At 35.4% G+C, this 21,263-nt stretch overlaps 1 protein-coding gene across 1 annotated transcript in view; it reads right to left on the bottom strand.

The window, feature by feature from the left end:
• The window catches only part of kl-2 (dynein heavy chain 2, axonemal kl-2), a 132,153-nt gene that overhangs the window by 9,531 nt on the left and 101,359 nt on the right, over window positions 1-21,263 (bottom strand). Inside the window, exons 65-81 of the mRNA XM_071598906.1 lie at window positions 20,435-20,606; window positions 20,148-20,360; window positions 16,275-16,490; window positions 15,382-15,535; window positions 15,146-15,295; window positions 13,834-13,966; window positions 13,604-13,748; window positions 13,250-13,449; window positions 12,274-12,440; window positions 11,831-11,977; window positions 7,566-7,872; window positions 7,249-7,380; window positions 6,536-6,620; window positions 6,223-6,414; window positions 2,519-2,703; window positions 1,090-1,312; window positions 836-952 (exon numbers count right to left, since the gene is read on the bottom strand). Of these exons, the coding sequence (XP_071455007.1) occupies window positions 836-952; window positions 1,090-1,312; window positions 2,519-2,703; window positions 6,223-6,414; window positions 6,536-6,620; window positions 7,249-7,380; window positions 7,566-7,872; window positions 11,831-11,977; window positions 12,274-12,440; window positions 13,250-13,449; window positions 13,604-13,748; window positions 13,834-13,966; window positions 15,146-15,295; window positions 15,382-15,535; window positions 16,275-16,490; window positions 20,148-20,360; window positions 20,435-20,606 (2,938 nt within the window). The remainder of the gene's footprint in view (window positions 1-835; window positions 953-1,089; window positions 1,313-2,518; window positions 2,704-6,222; window positions 6,415-6,535; window positions 6,621-7,248; window positions 7,381-7,565; window positions 7,873-11,830; window positions 11,978-12,273; window positions 12,441-13,249; window positions 13,450-13,603; window positions 13,749-13,833; window positions 13,967-15,145; window positions 15,296-15,381; window positions 15,536-16,274; window positions 16,491-20,147; window positions 20,361-20,434; window positions 20,607-21,263) is intronic.

Genomic DNA, 21,263 nt, shown 5'->3' with positions numbered 1-21,263 from the left:
GACAATCTCTAGCAATAGAAAAAGGCAAAGGAGGAGAGGTCAGGGGGAGGAAGGAATGATCTATGCCCTTCCCTCCTGAAGATTAAAGAAAAGGTGGTCTCAACAATAGCAAAGTATTCCCATCTTCAAAAAGACTTTTGTGATGATTGTGAAAAGTGCAATGGGAACCCTATTCTGCAAATATAGCAAAATATGGCTCCAATTTCCTATAAGGCATTGCAAATATTCTGCAACAATAAAGCTCAGATATTTTTCAAAATGTGAATTAATTAGGGAAATGTTGGCAATAGTCAAATCTCACCGCAATGCTGCTGATGCTATTACATAAGATATTTTCATTTCTGTCCATGCCTTTTCAGAGGAAATACTAGTAGAACTTGAGCCACCCAAAATAGTGCAAAGCCAGCAGCCCCATTCAAATCCTGCTCCCTGACATATAGTATAGAGTACTGGAAACAACTCAAATTTAATTCCTTGCCTGGATTCATTTATACCAGCAAGAAGAGATTTTTAAAGGGCAAGGCACCAGCCTCTTTCCTATTATATATCTTCATCCCTTCCTATTGCTAGAATTAGCCATTGAAACTTTAAAAAAATAGCAAGGTGTTTTGCTAATTTTATGAACTGGACAAATCTGAAGTTGGAGCTGAATTTTGATTAAAAGAGTGGAGAGAAAAAGATCTTGATCAGCAGGTGTTAGCAAATTCTCACACAATCTAAATAGCACAGAGATTCCACTCTTCCTGAAACTTCATTTGGTCAATGCCAGAGTTTTTCTTCTTGCTCTTCCTTGATGTACCTGTTCAAACATAAATGTTTGTGCTCATTCACTTACCTCTTGAAGTAAAACAACCATCAATGGGCTTTTGTCTTCACCCGTTAGCTTATCAACACTCTCATAATCAATAGGTTCTGGTATTTTAGCAAGTACTTCTGAAGCTGTCTGTGTTACCTAAAATTGTAAAAGCGATCAATAAATCCTTTTGAAAACAGACAAGAAAATGAGTCCAATAGTCACAAGCATTTGACTTTGTATTCATTTTAAAAGCATGAAAAAATGACACAAAACAAAATGTCAATAAAGAATACCTTATCTTCTACTTTTTCATCTGCGTTATCTACCGTCTGTACTTGGAGAGAAAGTAAGGTGTCAAAAAGGCACCTAGTTTCAGTGATAAGAGAGGTTATGTCAGCATTAGTGTGTTGACCAAACACTTCAGGGCGATCTACATTTGGAAGAATTACAACATAATCCTTGTAAGACTGTAGAGATCCGTCCCTTGGAATATAGTATGTTGGTAAACTGGATAACCTGAAGAAATTGATAGTAAATGACTTCAGCCAGAATTTCCTTATTAAGAAAAATGCAACTACTTCATGACAGAGTTGATAGGAAAATTAACACTGAAATTCACTTCAACAGTCCTCTCATTTTGCTGCATTCATGAGAATACATTCACCACCTAAATACTGGTGTGCATTACTACAGGTGTGCTGAAAAAGTTTTTAAGCCAGGTACCATGGGTACACCTCAAATTGTCCAACTTCAATTCCATTGAATGCAACTCTATGGTGTGAGTACCCAGACATATTTTAGTTACAAAGGACAGGCAGTGAATAGCTTGATGACTTTTGAGATTAATACATCTTCAATTGGCTGATGGTACATGCAAAGTTTCTCATCAATATTTATATTTACATTACATTTAAAAAGAAAATTTAGCAGCCACTGGACTACATTGAAAATTATATTTTCCAACAAAAATATCTGGACATAAAAAAGGCATCTTCATTTAGGAGACTGTAGTCACACAGTAAAAATGAATTTATGTTCATATTAATGAAATGACAAACTTGTCAGTTTTTACTATAATATTTAATAAAATAACAACTTGTTTTAAACATTGCATCATTTTTAAAATGAATTGCTAGTTTGGGCTTGTCAGAAAAATTTCAAATGATGGTCCAAAATATAATAAAGCTAAGATGTAACCAAACCTCACCATACTCCTTTACTAAAACCTCATACCTCTCACCCAAGTCCAGTCATAATTCCAGAGACTACAGGTGAGAAAAGTTGAGCACCACCTATTGCTCAGATTGACCAGATGTAGCCAATATAGGCACTGATTCAATCCACCCAGGCCACAATAAGATTACAGCAGCTTAACTACAGTTTGATTGGTTCAATTATATGAATAGGTTAATTTTAATATACTACAAATTTAAGCATATGAAGCCCCTCTAATGCTCGATAACAAAATACTCAACTTCCTTTAATCTGCACAGGAGCCAAACCCCTAATAAAGCCAAGTAAAAGGAAGAAATGGTTTGCCTACCTGTATTCATTATGGTCTTGTCTCATCCCTACTAAAGTTCATAACATGTGTTATGAGAACTAATCAAGAAAGACCTCCCTCTGCCAAATTAACTTTTAGTGTTCCACTATGGAAGTATTAATAACATAAAGTAATACAAGTTGGATACAGAGTTCTTCAGAAATGCATATAAAACTCACCTGTAATTCTGGCTGTTTAACACTTCATCATTGAAATAGTTATTAATATACGTAAAAAGAAGTCTTCGATCCCAATCATCTGTCACATGGCCACCATAATTGACCCCAGCAATTAAATATTTCAAAGCATCCCATGGAGTTTCAGGATACTCATTCAAATATAAGGACAAAAGGCTTTCGGATACCTGAAAATATATTTGTGCACGAAGGATCCATAACAAAATAAACATTCAATTTTTTTGCAACTCAAGAGTGGTCACCTAAAACTATCACCTGACATTATTTGGTGGCATGCATGCAGCTAAGCTTCAATTTTACACTATGAACGCAAGCTCCAAATTGAAAGTACGAGGGTCATCCGGAAAGTAGTACCCGTTCGTGCCGCATGAAGTGCTGACGACGCGAGTAGCCGCTGGACGAGGTCAGATAGCTTCAGTGGCTTGTCTGCCTTCTCTGAGCCAAGTTGCGTGACGCTAGCATTGCCTGTGTTGTTTCTGTGATTGTTTACAATGTTTAAAAAAATTGAGAACGCCGCCAGTTGTGAAGTGAGGGCAGTGATTAAATTCCTCAATGCAAGAAACGTTCGCCCATGTGATATTCATCGCCAATTAAAGGAGGTGTATGGAGACAATGTAATGGACGAGTCGTCTGTTCGGCGGTGGTGTCGCAACTTCAACATGGGGAGGGGGAACACACACGACGATGAGCGTTCGGGGAGACCGTCTGTCATTACAGACCAACTGGTGAGCTCAGTTGACGAATTCGTGAGGAACGATCGGCGCGTCACAATTGATGACATCTGTGAGCATTTTCCCAATGTTTCTCGAACAATTGTTCATGAAATTGTTAAACACCATCTGCATTATGCAAAAATTTGTGCAAGATGGGTCCCTCGCGTATCTCAATGAGCTGGCGGCGAAGGACTATGCAGCAGGAATACAGAAACTTGTCACACGTTATGACAAATGCCTTAATTTGCTTGGAGATTATGTTGAGAAGTAGTTTAAAGTATCCTCTTTCAAATAAAATTTTTTATGTTTGTTAATATTTACTTTTGTGTCTTTATTTCACGAACGGGTACTACTTTCCGGATGACCCTCGTATATTGAGGCGTGCTTGTAAGATATTATCACAGGCTGTTACTGTATATCTAAGTTTCCCTTTTAATCAAAATTTTACAGAAAATTGGAATAACCAATCCTCTGCTTCCTAATACATACAGTAAACACAATGTCTCTCATGCCTAAAAATGTTCATAACCCAAAAACAGCCATTAGGGATGTTGTATCACATCAATTGATATCTACAGAGGTTTTAAAATGTTGTGATACATTTAATAACATTTTTGTACATTAATCCCCTAACTCTCCTCATCTATGTCAGCCACTGGTTTCAAAATTTTTCAGACACCTTAAGGCAAGGGCAAAAAGTTTATCAACAAACTCTGGAAATTGACTTATGAAGGGGCAACTTTGTTTTTGTGACAAAATTATCATTTCTGAAGTTAATTGCTAAATAAAGTTTTTCTCTATCAGCATTTAGTTTTATAATCTTTATCTCAACACGATATTCTCCTAGCAATGGAGGTGTCAAGGCTTTCATTTGTACCCATCCCAACCGCCTTATTTCATCAGAAGTAGAACAGATCTATGTATTTCTGCCAAGAATAAATGAAGAAGGAAGAAATCATTTTTCTATATTCAATTTTTTTAATGCATTTGAACTATTTGTCTTGAAGATCATTGGTAAGTTTCTGCAGTGTAGATTTGATGAACTCTCCAGGTTTCTGGGATTTTCACCCAGTTTGTTGACATAGATTAACAACAATTTCCCCAGCATTCTAATTGGTGAAACCAAAGGTTGTCCACCAAAGTCAACAAATAGAGTGAAAGCCTGATGCTTATGTGACTTCAAGTTGATATCCAATGCTATATTTCATTTAAATGAGCCCTCATTACAGTTGAGCAGTTTTTCCAGCCAGCATTATTTTACGCTCTTTATGGACAAGTAATAGAGCCCAAAATAAATTTATTAACCCCAAGTGGTTCTTTTGTTAAAAGTTTTTAACATCATAGAACCTTTCTTCCATCATTAACCTCCAGAATAGCAATGCAAAATTACAAAATGTTTTATTACAAGTAAAAATGGAATGCTACCAGTATACTTTATTTAAGTATTTTGCCAATAATACACAGAAAACGAGGGCTTCTTGCCTAATGTAATAATACACTACAAAAATTATTATTGTCCATATATGAACATATTAAAATACATAATTTATTCCCCACTGGTTATGAAAAGGCTTTCTTTGAACAGCAACATAAATGCATCATATGTGTAAGAATGGAAATGCTAAATATTTTTCACCAATCTTAGAATAACATTATTTAACCAGTAGTTGACCATTTAAGGTAGTTTTTGAATGGACACAGAATATACAATGGCACAATGATACACTTCTTTACCTTTCCTAACAAAACACAATTTGAAATCCAACACTACAATTAACCTTTCTTTAATTCCTCATCCTACCTTTATTCTCTCCAACAAGGCAATTCTTTTTTCCTACCCCTTCCTCACAAAGCTAATGCTCTCCCCTCTATCACAATCTTCAACATCTCATTGCCAATAAAAATACTCAGCATCCACTTTTCCAGCCTCCTTCACACCTCTCCCAACAATCCCCTCTCCTCCCGCACCATACCTACCACTTCTTCTTCAGTTTCCCTTTCCATTCATTTCACTTTCTACATCTCCGCACCCACATTTCAAAAGCCTTCAATCTAATCCTATCATTCTTTTAATTACCACAGTTCCACGCCATACAAAACCACTCTCCATTTCAGAGTTTTCGCGAGCCTTTTCCTAACATCCTTATTAAACGTTCCTGGCGGGCCACTCCCTATAAAGCCACCTCACCAAGGAACAGACAATGTGTGGACTATATTTCTTCTGGCTCCTACCCTTCAACCTATCTGGCATTGCTGACCCCAACAGGAGCAATTATAATTTGCTCTCCTGTTGTCAGTACAGCTCTAGGGTCATCAGATTACATGACCTTCCACCAAATCTAGGGTTTATTCCATGATTAAAAAAATTAAATAATTTTGTTTCATTCTTTTCACAAAATTACAAAATGATGATTAACTATATATGACTAATTGTCAGACGTTACCAAGCTGCAGAATATTTGGGAACAGTGTAAATATTCTAGGTGCATTTGCACAGGCATATTAAGTTGTTCGTTTAAAGTGATCATAATTTCAATGCAACAATTTCAGAGAGTAAAAATCTTTCGCCTTGAATCCCGGTCAAGGTGAATGATTTTCAGACTCTGAAAGTGTTGCATTGAAATGCACATTAGCGAATGACTTCGTTTAAAGTTACTGTTGCAGCATCTCCCACAGTTTCTTTGGTCTTAATTTATTGAACCCAGTACTGTTCATTGCTGCATCTGGACAGTTTACACAGTAGTTATGAATATGCTGATGAATATTGTTACTATAAATGTGTAGTTCATTTAAAAATTTCATCAAAGTAAACTATTTACAAGCTCCTAGATGATAGTAACAAAGCCACATAAAATGCACTCATCTTTTCTAGTTCTAAATTCTTACTTCATATTTATTCATTACTGGCATTCTTGTCATTTCCTGTCAGATTTATTAAAGCAAAATTCTAAATATTTTCACATAATTACTTACCTCAAAATCTGAATCATTAAAACTATATGAAACATTCCATCCCAACTGTTGAAACTTCTTTCGCTCAAGCAAAATCGAATGAAAGAAGCATAATGAAAAAAGAAGTTTCTTATATTTCTCAGGCCTTATGCAGGCAGAAAACTGCACATCTGTAATCAGCTGGTATAAACGTTTCATATTTGCCTTAAGGCCCTGAAATGAGCAAAATGATAATATTCAATTATGGATTTTAAACATTCAAATGTGAAAAGGATTCAAATGGTATATGTGAACAAATGGGTGCGTGAGCATTACACAAGAGAAGATAGCCAACCTTTGGTGGCTCTGTAGTCATTTTTGTTGCAGCTTGAAGAATTGAAACAGGAAAATCAGGATGGGGACTGGAACTCAGCCAAAGCCTTTAGGAAGAAACAAAGTGTTTTCATTATTTATGAAACAGTTTAAGCTTGACATTATGAGTGTTCACAATCCCTAAATACAACCCACTATTGTAATCTTTCATCATTATGATTCGTGATTTCATAGTCACTTATGAACTAATTCATACTCAATTATTACAATCATCTAAATCAACTGCCCAATCAATTTCTTTTAATTTATTGTAGCTTCTGTCCAGGCTGGCATAATTAAGAACTTCTGGAAGTAATATTTTAGCTGACCAAGACCAAGACTAGTAAAAAAATTATAGATTTCCCACAGCTGTGAAATTAACAACAAAGGGAAAGAGTCTGTGATTATTCTATAGAATTGTATGTTTCTCCCATTTTTTCCCATTCATATGTCAACTCATCCCTCCTAAAGATTATGGCTTTGGGAATCATCACAATGATTGCAGGCAAGATAGTTTTAAGAGAATTATTTGAACATGGTGAATATACGGGTATTGCTTGCCTGCCTCAAAGACTATACATTGCTGTGTGTTCCCTGGCCAGGTGATGGATGAAGATAATTTACTCTCTGTACTCATTACTGAAGGCTGAGGTCATTGGTTTTTCAAATATAGTTTTGCTGTTGAATTTTACTCACCTAAATCTAGGGTTCACATTTGAATTAGGTAATTCTTCAACAATTTTGTCTAATTCTGGCATCCAACTCATTGACAAATGGCAGTTTGCTAAAAACACCCAGTTTCCTTCTTGCATGCCAGAATGTATCAGCCTGTTCAATTAGAAAAGTGTTTTCATTTTAATTCTTACAGATATTAAATGATCAATTAATCAACTGAACAATGGAGATAGTGAATGATGAATTTGCTAAAGAGGGAAGAGTTCTCATTAAAGAAAGTTTCAAAAATATATTGCTATTATTGTGAATTTAACTAATCCTTTAGTAATAAAACATACCTGGTGGCAATGGGAGCTTGTCCCTGCCCTAATGAAAGTGTGTCTATATTTTTATCCATCCCAACACTCTCAGAAAGCTGAATCAAAGCAGTGGTAGGATCCACACCAGGTGAAAGAACAAATATCAATGGTGACAGTGCATTGGAGTCATCAAGTACGGCATGCATATCAAGAACAGGTGGCTCAACATATAGCAATCCCATGTTTTTAGAAATAAAGCTAGTAGCACAGAAAGATATTCTGTCAGGCCTCAGGGAACGCACAAACAGCATCTGTTGGAATTCTGAGCAGATTTCACCCCATTGTCCTTGGTTCAAGTAAAAGACCAAAATTATCAACTTAACACCTGTATGTAAATAAGTGATTATTCAAAAGTACTAAATATTAAATTATTAATGAAATTGATTAAAAAATCAAAAGGATAGCCAATTAAATGAAATAAATAATTTCTCAATGGGATGTAAAAATATCCCAGAGGACTCAGTTGGGAAAGAGAGAGAAACACTTCTTAAATTTATTTAAGAAATCAAATTCAATTTGAATTTAAAGATGCAGTAAAAATTAAAGCAACTGGAATCCTTCCACAAGAAAAGTAAGAATTTTAGGACATTTTTGCAAGTACTTCCACGTTCACTGCTAATTTTTCATCACCTTTGGTAAGGCACACGGAAAACAATTTACTACATGCAAAAGCTCCCAGTTCTAATACACAAAAATCTTAATAACCACGCAAAATAATGGAAATTTACTCAATGAATTTCTTCTACTCGGAGCAACATTAAAAATGCGATTAAATTAGTTATAAAAGAAAACTGTAGTATGGAATGGATATAGTAACACACAAAAATGCATTTTAAAATTAGAAGCATGCCATTCTAATGATTGCTGAAAATCTATTTCCTTTATAAATATTGAATCTGTATATTTCCAGAAAATAGGAGTAGATTGGCTAGATGGGAGGAATCTCCAACTTGAACCTGCAACCATTCATAAAATCAGATTTGTAAATGACACTGCTTTAGTTCATCTGTCAGCCAAGGAGTTGCAAACTCTGCTGAGTGTATTTGAAGGTCAGCGAGATAGGAATGAGAATAAATGTAATTAATCAAAGGTTAAGCCATTTTTCAGGAAGAAAATTGCTAAGTTGAAAGTAAGAATAGGAGGGAAAAACTAGAGCAAGTCAAACAGTTTACCTATCTCAGAGGTGTTATGGACCAAAATGGTCTAAGTAGTAGCGACATACACTGAAGAATTGCATTAAGCAAAGATGTTTCACAAGGAGCAGAGAATCGATGACAGAGACTTTGAGTGAGGATGTTAAGAAAAGGCACAGGAATACTTTGATATGGAGTGTGGTTTTGTAGGGCACAGAAATGTGGTCACTGAAGTAGGATGATAAGCATAGATTGGAGGCTTTCGAAACATATGTGTGGAGAAGGATGGAAAAGGTGAAGTAGACTGAAAGAAAAATAAACGAGGAAGTGCTGGGCATGGTGTGCAAGAAAAGAGAATTGTTGAGAGAAATCGAGAAGGAGGTAGGAAAGACTGATTTGGAGAATTTTGATTGGCGATGGGTTGCTGAAGACTGATAGAAAGGAAAACATTGGGCGAGTAAGGAAAGGGAAGGAATAGGATAGGCATGTTGGATGGAATGAAGGTAGGAAAAAAGTATGCAGAATTGAAGAGGGACTTACTTTAGTGCCATATTTCAGTTTGTGTTTTTGGCTAGGAGAGGCCAGTCAATTGAATGGCCTCTCCTAGCCAATTCCAAGCCAAGTCAATTGTATAGCCTATACAATTGTCGTACAATTGTATAGGCTATGTCCATTCAAAAATTTTGTCAACCAGTAAAATACTAATAATAATATATTGTTACTTTTGCTACACACAACACAGATATCATGATGATCATCCACAAACCTGATAGATTTTATGAATTCTCCCCTGATTTTCATTCCCGTCTATATTCTCCATTTTTAACACTTCTTCCACATTTGCATTGAAAAGTAAGGGTGATAATGGACATGTCTGTCTTACTTCTCTTCCTGTTACTTTCCATCATGGCTCTCTATCCGCCACACGTACCCAAGCAGACTCAGACATGTACAAGTTGCTGATAAATTACCTATCTCTGCAATTTACTCCTTTAAACTATAATATGCTCATTATTTCAACCCAATTTTCTTTGTCAAAAACCTTCTCAAAACCTAATAAACAAACACATCCTGATAGTATTGTGTTATTTTCTACTAGCGACCTTATTACTTCTATGGATTCACCTGGATGCCTCCCCCTATTTTGAACTTAAACCAATCTTCCCCTAAGCTATCCTTTACCCTGCTCTCCATCCTCTTATTAATGATCCAAAGTATCACTTTAGATGTGTGTGAAACCTAACTGATTGTAATTGAAATTAAATTTAAAATAATTCGCCTTTCCACATAAACCACTTTTATTACTACCTAGGTTTCGTTATGGTATAACATCACCCATCCATCATCATAGGATGATGTTATACCATAACGAAACCTAGGTAGTAATAAAAGTGGTTTATGTGGAAAGGCGAAGTATTTTAAATTTAATTTCAATATGAAGAATTCCCACCAAGTGATGCCAGAAACTGTTTCATTCCTAACTGATTGCTCCAGAATCCCCACACATGGTGCCTTTCTCTTCATGGGTTGGGAAATAATGGTGATCTATAGAAATCATCTGGCCACAATCATACCTCATATATTCTACAAATTCCTAAACTCTTAAATGGGCACACAGGTATGCCATTTATCCCCATGGTCTTTTTTATTTCAATTTCTTAAAGCCCTTTCTAGCTCACAAAAATTAGGTCTGGGCCAAAGCTATCCCTATCTATATCGCATTCTCTTTCTTTCTCTAAACTTGCTGGCTAAAAATATTTACCCTATAGGTCCTCTAGGGACATAGTAGTCCTGTGGGTAGAACACTGGGCTACTGACCAGAGTATCCAGGATCAATTTCCTTTGGCCAACCACGGCTTCACCCAAGCTATGACTTTTTTGCAGTAACAGATGTTCCTGGAAAACCACAGGCAGCACAAGGAAAGGAACAGAACCCCTTACCTTGATGCATGAATTATACTCCAAAGGGCTTAGTATTGGGTGAGCTCTACTTCACCTATCAAATTAACCTTCCAGTTTATAATGGTAGTTAAAGATCCTATATGTATTCTTTACATCTATCTTGAATCTTTCTCCGCTAAATTAATAATTTCCATACTGTATCTTCAATAGTGTGCTCAGATTTTTTCTTCTCCCTGAAAGTGCTTTCATACTTATGCAAAGCACACCCATTTCACCTGTCCTTTATAAACTCTCCATATTGCATTGCTATATCTTCCACCTAGCTTCTTTTGTCCAATTTATTTTTGCCCCCATTTAATATTTACCTCTATGTATTTCCTTCTTCCAAATTCTGCATTCACATTCTTCTATTCCCTTCTCTTGTCTATCTCCCTCATCATCTCAGCTGTAATCCATGGTTTCCCTGTCCTTTACCTATTAACTGTTCCAATAGTTTCTTCCGAGGTTTCAATATCCTTTTTTTTATATGTTCCCATTTTTCTTCTATTGTACTCAGCTCCCTGTTCTCATTTATTTTTTTCACGGCATCCTATTACTCAATTGATTAAACTATTTTCTAAATATCTACCACACATCCTGAAAATCAGCAAACCCCCAGCTAAATCCTCTCTAACCCACAAAACTACACTCACTGCATGTAATCAGTCCAGATGTAAATTCTACTCCATCTTCAACACCCCTTCCCTTCCCTCAGAACTGACCGATCCCCCAGCACACCTTTCAATCTTTGCATCATCTATCGCTGTACATCCTTCCCTCTAGCTTGTTAACTTTCCTAACTGATTTATCTGTATAATAATGTATTTCCACAATATACAGGTAATTCCTCGGTTATGAATGACCCAACTTATGGTAATTTGTTCATAATATTTACATAAAATTCCAATCTAAAGATGTCATCAGGAATGTATCTGGTCCCTTACGTGAAGACCCCTTGTACTTTACTATTTGACCATGTGGCCATGGAACACGCTAGTTATTTTTATTGAATGTACATAATTAAAATAAAACTAAACCTGAAAATCAATCACTTACTGATGCACAAATGGATAAAAATAGATTTGAATTGCAGGGACAATTCAAGAGGTAAACCTTTTCTAACCATAGCCTAGTTTTGTAGCACATAATTTAATATTTTCTGGTACGAACCAACTAAAGGTGTATTTTCTGGCTCCGTTGCTATATACCATGAATGCCAATCCCTAGGAGACTGCTCAAATGAAGAGGCAGCACCATGGAATCCAGGAACTTTGTCAAGCTCTGTAATGCTATCCCATGCAGTATCAGAAAGCCAGCCTAAATTAAAAGAGTTTTATGATTAAATCAACCATCTGTCAAACAAGTAAAGTTCTCTGCAGTTTTTAATATTTTTATTTATGAAGACTTGGAGGAATAAAATTGATGTGTGTGCTTCTCTCAAGTTATATCCTCAATAAAAAAAGGCAATCATCCAATGCATACATACAATATGGGATCTATTCACCTAAATTTGTCTTGGATGAAGAATGTCCAGACAATGAGACTAGTTAGCCTAATTTCACAAACAATGAATATCTACACTGATATTCATCATTTGTACTCTTCATTCCTACCTGGGCAAGGGTTATCCATTTGTTCATCACGATCCAACACAACTCCTCCTCTGAGTAAAAATTTGTATTCAGCTGAATTAATTTTGCCTTTAGCTTCCAAAATTTTAAGGCACATATGGAAAGAAAACAGGAGCTTGTGCATTTCAAATAATCCCCTACATGTATTCCTGTGAGAAGAAAATGTAAAAAATGCATTCTTTTAGTAATCCTTCCAACATGAACTACTAGATAACAGTTCTATGAGTTTAGGCATTCAGTAACAGAATAACTTAAATTCTTAGCTACAAATTAGAAATTTATAACCAGAAGAAAGCATGCAATAATCAAACTGCAACCACTTCAAATCCTGTTATAACCATGTCGCCATCTAATTCAATTTTTTAAATTAATTTAAGTTACTTCATGGAAGCAAACACAGCATGACCTGCAATCGCGACCACGGCAAGGCCAAAAATCAAAACAACGTGGCTTTCAAATTTTGTCACATTCAGCCTATTCTCCTGATTTCACCTCAAGCAAATATTTTTTATTCCCAGAACTCAAAAAAACATTGCAGGGTCAGAGATTTGACAACACAAATGACATCATTTAGAGGTGGAATGATTTTTGATACAATCAGCTGAGTTCTATAATGAAGGCCTTCAAAAGGTCAATGAATGCTGGGAGAAATGTATAAAATGGAATGTGACTAGGTAGAGAATATTAAGTATAACAAATTAAAACTTCAGTTTCTGTCATGATTATTTTTAGTAAGAGTTAAAAATCAGCAATACCCCCTTTGAAGGCCATTCATTCCTTCTAAGTATAAAGGTGCAAGGTATATAAAAATGAGCTTTAGATGCTAATAAAAAGGGGCAAGTCCCATTTGGCAACATGAAACAATTATTCAGCACCGGAGGTCATACAAATGTCTAGCCATGTCAATAGAAGCAGTACGGAGGTATAATTTATAAATACTAAAGCCAAGAAATCTCACCTATACACAGAATAAGTGTGAAATTCATTCAGTGTCCCTATCCTGTCATCCAAGTTTGCCTTTTTAGGACTTTTCTCAATTGAATTAATAAAGAGAAGAAAGTATGAATCAAGAGAAAACTGGTACATGGGGTCGATCTTACCCAAATCATTCAGGACAAAAAACAAGATTGAAGCTCTTTCAGAACATGGTCGATAGAGCTGAAAGAAAATTGAAAATTAATAACAGCATTCAATTTAATCAAAAATTAATAATAACTTAAATAAAACACCAAAATGAGGAATCTCATGCAAATCTTGGGGCAAAGTTAATGGAACTAAGAATGAGCACTACAAAAGCTATGAAGAATCTTGCCTCACGAGCAGCATCTATTTCAATTTCAGTTTTCTCTGAAATTTCTAACTGCTCCTTCACCGAAACCGAAGTAGATTTTGAAGTCTGTAATGTATTCACCAACTCTATGTTATCTAATAGAGATCCTTCAGTTTCATTCAGAAGTCTGGAAGAAAACCATTATGCAAATGCATTGTGCATTAAAGCCAGGAAGTATATGCATAATTTCAAGAATACACTAATAATTTTACCTTAATATTTCATCTTCTAGATGCTTCAATAATTTCTTACCAGCTGCAATGTTTGAAACTAGAGCATCTTTCTGTTCCTCTAAATCTGGCCTCTCTTTTCTCACCACAACACCTAGCAACTGAGCTTCAAGACCTTAAAAGTATTTTACATTAGTGACAATATTTACAAAAAATTCAAAAATTATTTTCAGGTTTATTATATTAATTTATAAAGACAACACTTCCCAATTTCAGTGCAACAATAAATACATACCTTCCCTTACCCAGGAAAAGCACCAGATCAAAATTTAGGGAATGATAAAAGTGGACTAAATTTATTCCAAAACTTTTCCAAATGCATACTATATTTCAAATAAAAAATGGAAAATGACAAATATCATTGAATAAAAAAACAATTTAAATTTAAAATATACTACTTCATAATTGAAATATCATCATGGATTAATTTGATTGTGTCATATTTGGAATTTGTATCATAAATACAAACTTTGTGTAGTTTAGCATTTAGTAAAATATTTATGCACTAAGTACAGAATGACTGGGCAACTTCAGTAGGGTCACAACGCTATAGAATCAAGAGTATATCACCGAGATTACTGCTCCATTTCTTTTTCCAAACTGATAGACATTTTTCAAAGAGTACTGAATTAAAGGAATGGTGTTTCAACAACTTCTATAGAACTCTTAAGCTTAGAATCAAGAGTGCAAAAAACAAGGCATAATTTTTTCCAAAACTTCAATGATACCCTTACTTAAAATACACCGCTTTGGATTCAGAAAGAACTAATGACGATTAAACTATGAGGCTTAATATATTAGAATACTGTAAGATACCTAAATTTTCAATGTTTTAATTTAAGTTAATGAAGTTAATGTTGTCATATATAATGAATGCTTCCTCCTGATGATTGGACGTGAGTCATGTGTATACAATCATAGCGCATTGTACATATCCTAAAGAGAACTGAGATAACATACAATACAGCTACACTAACATCATACAATAGAAATGGGGTGAATAATATTAAAATTGGCCAACTTTGGTGCAGTTTTCAGCTTTTGCAACATTATCCATGTCAACGTTGACTTATTCGTATGCATGATTTTCTGTGTTGTAATGTATCCTTAAAATCATTAGGCTTAACAAAAATGCATAAGTTTAAGACTTCATTAGGGCACCAAAATTGCTTGACTTCAGTGCAGCTCAGCTCAGCAGACTGCGCTAATAAACAGACTATACAAAGGGAGACATATATAAAACACTCTAATTCATATTATTGAGCTTAGAATATTTTAACTTTCATAAATTTACCTTGCTCTTTCACAGCAAAGTTGACAAGAGTAGCTTTTGTAGAGATTTCTGGTGGATAGTGAGGATTTCCTAATTTCGTCGTTATGTAAAGTCGGAAATTTTCATTATATTGTATCATTTTGTCACTTAACTTTAGCAACAGCTGACCTCCTGAAAATAATTTCATTCTTTTCTCATTTTTATTTGTAAAAAAGCATCTTATGACAGATTCAACTTAAAGTATTATGCCCACTTGCCTTGAGTAACAAGTGCCTTATCCAAAATAGGAGTGAGGGAAGGATCTAATTCCTCCATTACATTTTTAATCAACACTGTAGTTCCTTGCTGAATAGCTATCTCAATCACTCTCATAAAATTATATTGCTGTAGATCAATGATACTCAAAACCCCCTAGACAAAGATAATCAGTCATTAGTTACAGCATGGCAACTTTATAGAAAAAAGTAATATAATTACTTAATATACCGTCCAGGGACATATGTAAATATGAGGAGGGTATGAGCGGTCTGCACCCCCTAGACCAAAAAATAAATGTATATTGAAAGTAAATAAATAAGCTATGAGTAAAACCCTAAATATTGTTTGTGAAACCCTCCCTCTATTACTCCATTCTTTTAATTTCTCAATAAGTCTTACTGTTGTTGGCAAGGTCTATTCATCCTGTCCATTATGTAAGTAGAAAGCAGTGCAACTAATAAACAATTATTTATGAATCAGAGACATAACAGCATTAGTTTATTACTGATATTGGTCATAAATATGTTACAATCACACTTATACCAGTTTCAGTTAGAGGGAGGACAATTCTCAGTTTTCACAATTTAACCACATTGGCACATAAAAATAAAACAATTCAGGCTACTTTGTAGACTTTAAGTGATGGAAAAATGTATTCTACTCAGTATTCTTCTTTTTCATTAAGCTTTACAAATTTGAACATATTATCCTCAATTCTTTCTACCAAAATATTAGTTCAAGGTTTCACTAAGCACAATTGCCTTTGTACTTCCGATTGCTCCTTTTCAATTCCTTTTCTTTGTAATCAAACCATAGAAATTTTTAACCTATCATTAATATTTAATTTTTTCCACCAAAGATATTAGTTCAAGGTTTTGCTATGCACAATTACCTTTGCACTTTCCATTGTTCTGACCCACTTTAATGCTTGAGATTGTGGATCAATGATCAGTGGCGATCGATAACTTCGGTTTACAATGATTCCATTTTCAATGCTAAAGTCATCTGATGGAAGCCCTTGAAAATTCCACTCACGTATAGTAGCAGGATCTTCAAAAAAATTGATCAAGCTGTATTCTGGGGAATGCGGAATGTTAAGCTTTTTCACCTGAAAGAATAACATGCACTCAATGATGAATGAAAACAAATCATAATTTGTACTAAAAAAAAAGATTAATGCAGCAATAGTCTTCCTTAAATCACAAATAAACCGATTATATCATAGTTAAAGGATGCAAGTAAAACAACAGGCAAACAAAAATTGATAGTAAGTTCCACTTCGATGGCTATAAATAGCTACTTAAAAAATATTTGCAATGCAACCCACCCAACATGCCTGTCATGCCAAGTGATGTGACAACATTGCAGCCCCTTAACTGGACGATGGCAGCTGCAACACCCAACTTATGGTCCCTGAAGGACGCAACCACCAGATGCGCTAGCAAAGACTTGTCTTGACAGTTAATGTGTTGGATAAAATTATTTTGGGTGTGGATTGGATCCCTTAATAATTCTTCTCCCCAACAGAACAAAGCTTTTTCACTTGGTGAATGAAATGCCTAATACCTGCCGTGGCTTTGAGAGTCATCTCATCATTATTGGAGACAGGATATTTCCCGCTTAAAATGATCAATATGTGTGCACTGCACTTTCCAGGGACATATATCAATATAGAGCTCCTTTTCTCCAACATTGGAAGAACTGCAGTGATGATCTGAAAATTACTTTGAGGAAACTTGTCACAAAACAGATTCCTCTGTTTACTCTTCTTACCGTAGTAGATTATAACCTACATTAGGGTACAAGGTTCTCACTGAGTGCCTGGGTTCAAATTCTGGCAGTTGGAAAATTTGTTGGTCATATCCCAATCCCTGCTGGCAGTGCTACGTGGAGAGCATAAGTGCAGGATGTTGTCCATGAGATGGAATTTTAAACTATCCAACCCTTGGCATCATCACTCATGAAGAGTAGGCTATTGCTGATGGTGAATTTCTCTCTGTCCTTCCCCTTTTCAAAAATCCTACCTCTACCAAATTATACAGCTAACCCTAATGATCTCAGCTGTTGAACTCTTCCCATTTTAACTCCTCTACTACTAACCACCACTCTTACCTCATGAGATTTCGGGCTAAGGCAATTCTTCTATCCGTATCACGAGCAATATTGTTTCATGTTTATCATAACATAAACAAAAGGAAATAATAAAATTTGATAATTCATAATTTTATAATGAGTAATGGTTGAGCAGAAACATGATGTCTTTTATAATAAATTCATGATACTTCACAATAGTGACTGTTTAATGATGTGAAGTCTAAGGGAAAGATTTGAAAACAATGATATTTTTTTGAGTCATTAGACCAGATTATCATCATGGCTTTGGATTGCATCATTGACTTCTTCCCATTTATCTTCACAGTAATTATTATAATGTAGCTGCCATTGGTGACATATTACCATTGGTGAAGCTACCACTCAGTATATACCCATGCATATTAACTACAGTATGCCTAGAACACTAACATGTGTGCAGCTCACACACATTGACCTTTCTAGTTTTCAATATCTTCAATCCAATTACCATGAAATGACTCTCAAGGTCACCACAGGCATCAAGTATTTAATTTTTCAATGGCAAAGAGTTTTTTACATTGAATATTAGATCCCTGAGGAAAGCCGCCCACACTCAAAATAATTTTTTTCCATTGCCTCGCCTGATACGACAAGTCTGGTGGCACATCTGGTAGTTGAGTCCTTTATGGCCTAGCAGGCAGGTGACACTGCTCCTGTCATCCAGTTAACTGGGCCATATGGGTAATGACATCACTAGGGAAGTAGGCATGTTCAGCAGGTTTGATCAGTAAGTTGTTACAATTCAAGTATATGTACCTTGATTCTAACATATCAATTAATTGTCAACATTCTTCAATTGACCTCCACCTGGGAGCAGCCAAAGCATATTTATTTGTGGCATCACTCAACTTTTTACAAGGAGTGACTTAAAAATCAATATAGGGTGTGGTAACATAACTTCCTTTTTTGAAAACGTTTTGCGTTTGAAAAAAGGAAGTTATGTTGCTGCAAGCTATATAATGATTGAGCTCAATTTCATTCATCAATCACACTCATGCAAAAAAATCAATTATAGCATATCATACAATGAAATGCCTAATTGCACAGCCTGCTACCAGCAAAAAGCATAATAATGTGTAGCCATTCTCAATTAAAAGGTCAGCTGGTTCAGAAGGTAAAATTAACATAATACAGTGATAACCAGTATATTTTACCAACAATAATTAGCATAATTACTAATTTGATTCAAAGTATAGAGATTATACAAGATATAACGTTAGATAATGGTTATACTCCTCAGATATGTTTTAATAATTCTCACTGTTGTTAAAAGAATGATCTGCTTTACATTTATTGCTACGATATAATGACTAATGCAGTCGTTGTGAATTGATGTGGATTTGTAGGCATTTAATGATCTCTTGAAGCATTTTTAAAGGTTTAATAACAGCAACAGAGCCAATAATACACATATTAAATCACTCCGGTTTGGTGATGTGCACATCCTCGTCTTTCTCTGTTTGTGGTTATCTATTGACCCTGCTTAAAAATTAGTAATATTCTCCCAGTCTTTAGGCCCTTTTTGAATGTCTGAGTGCGTGTCAACTCTGTTGTTGTCCCTGGTGCCGAATGTATTCCCATAAACAGTCATGGATAGTGTGGATGTGTTCATAAACCCAGGTATCCTTAATGGAGTCCCATTAACCCCGTGATAGATCCCCATTGGGTTGAGTGTGTACATCTATAGTTAGTCACTAGCAAGGAAGTAACATTCCTGCAAACTACTACAGAAGAGGATTCTGGTTGAAAGGTTGAAGTTGGTCACTCTCATGGAATTTCTTTTCCTACAGCAAATTTAGTTTTCTTCGTGGGACAAGTGATGCTAATATTACGGATATGGCAGTATTCCTTTAATTTGTCATCAAAAAAATACTTTGATGCCTGAAAAATTGCTGAAATTAATGTATCAGTAAGACATTCCTTATGGTGAGTCATAACATAATTTGAGGAGTTAACTTGTTTTTAGTTTGTCATTACTAATTTTACATCAAGCAAATTGCCATTAAGATATTACTTTAAATAAAAACAGGTGTAATACACCAGTAATAAGGACTAGCCAATCATGTGATTATCTTGTTCCGTATATTTCTGCTTTATTGAAAATCTGTGGTATCTGGAAACGTAGTTGCCCAGTAAATTTTAGTGGTTATTACTTTATTTTAATATTTTCCCTCTAAGGCTTGCCCTCAACCAGGAAATACGGAATATAAACAAAATTTTCCTTTAAGTATCATTGTATGTTATACCGCGGGTCGCGGTAGTCCAGTGGGTAGAGTGTTGGACTGCTGACCAGAGGGTCCCGGGTTCGATTCCTGGGTAAGGCACTCTGGGCACCTGCAGCTCCATCCAAGCTAAAGTGATTTTTCGGGTACCAGATCTCCCTGGGAAACCATAACTGGCACAGGGAAAGGAACTGGCCCCCCTACCCTGATGTGTGAATTTTCACATGCCGTATAGGGCTTAGTACTGGGTGATCTACCTACTATCACCTACTAAACTGACCTTCAGGTTGTTTACTGTGTTTATGATTTATGGTATGTTATACCAAGCTTTAAATACATGCTTCAATATGCTTTTGAAAATAGCTGATATGATTACATAAATACTATTATCATTTATGTATTATAATTACATTTGCAATCCATGAACGCATGAGTTCTTCTCTGTATACTGACACAAATGGACCCATATATGCAACGAAAGCAGTGGCCAGGAGACAGTCACCTGGTAGATATCCACACTGTTCATCCAAAAACTTAACAGTTGTTGTCCACCTCTGCTTTTCTTCTGATAATCCCGACACCAATAAAGCAGCTCTATCCATTTTCATTTGGAGTTCATCAGCCTAAAGTAACATGGTAATAATTTCAGTAACAATTAAAGTAAAGGTAGTTATAATTCACATTTGATTCATTTTACCTTTTTTCTCAATTCTTCTTTATTCAAAAGTTTCTCATCATATTCTTTCTTCAATTTATTAAGAGTTTCACTAAGCTCATCTAATTTATTCTGAGCTTCAAGTAAGATTGCTTGTTTTTCCTTCAAATTGTCCCTTGCTTCTTCCAGCTTTGCTCGTTTTGGAGCAACAATTCTATTAATATAAGACAGACAAGTTGCAAATGAAAAATAATGATCACTTATGCAAAAGAACATACCATCAAATTTTCATTCAGACTATATTTTAAGAGAATAGATTCAAGGTTTCGTTCATTGGAAAATTACGAAGTTGCACTGCAAATGTTATTTCTCATTGTGCTCATAAAATGGAACTAAAATACGTAGTATGTTTGTTGCAATTCAGCTAATAATGTGACATACTCACTTGCTCCTCCTTTTCTCAACACATAACAGTGGCAACTATGAGGCTGGATTTCATTATGTGTTTAGAGGCCAAATAGGATAGTTTGAACACCTCTTATTCTTATGAGGTCTGAATATTTTTAATCAAACTCAAAAACATGTAATTGTATGCATGGTCAATAATGGAAGTAATGCACATGATTTTATTGTGATGCAACTATCCATGGCAGCGGGGTAAAACCGGCCGGAAAATGTGGTGGGGGGGCTGCCCTTCCAACACAGCTGCTGCCACTTTGCTCCGATTAGTCTGAGCAGAAAGATGTGCCTTTGCATGAAATGTGTTTTTCAACTTTGTAACACGGAAAACACATGGTCAAGCTCCACTATAACAATGCCCCCAGCCACAAGTCCTTCATCTTTACCTACTTCCTGGCCCGGAGTACCACTC

This window comes from Hetaerina americana, unplaced genomic scaffold, assembly GCF_022747635.1.
Source record: "Hetaerina americana unplaced genomic scaffold, ioHetAmer1.1.p SCAF_10, whole genome shotgun sequence".
NCBI lineage: Eukaryota > Metazoa > Arthropoda > Insecta > Odonata > Calopterygidae > Hetaerina > Hetaerina americana.
Note: the sequence above shows the minus strand (reverse complement) of the source record. Positions and strands in the feature narration are given on the sequence as shown.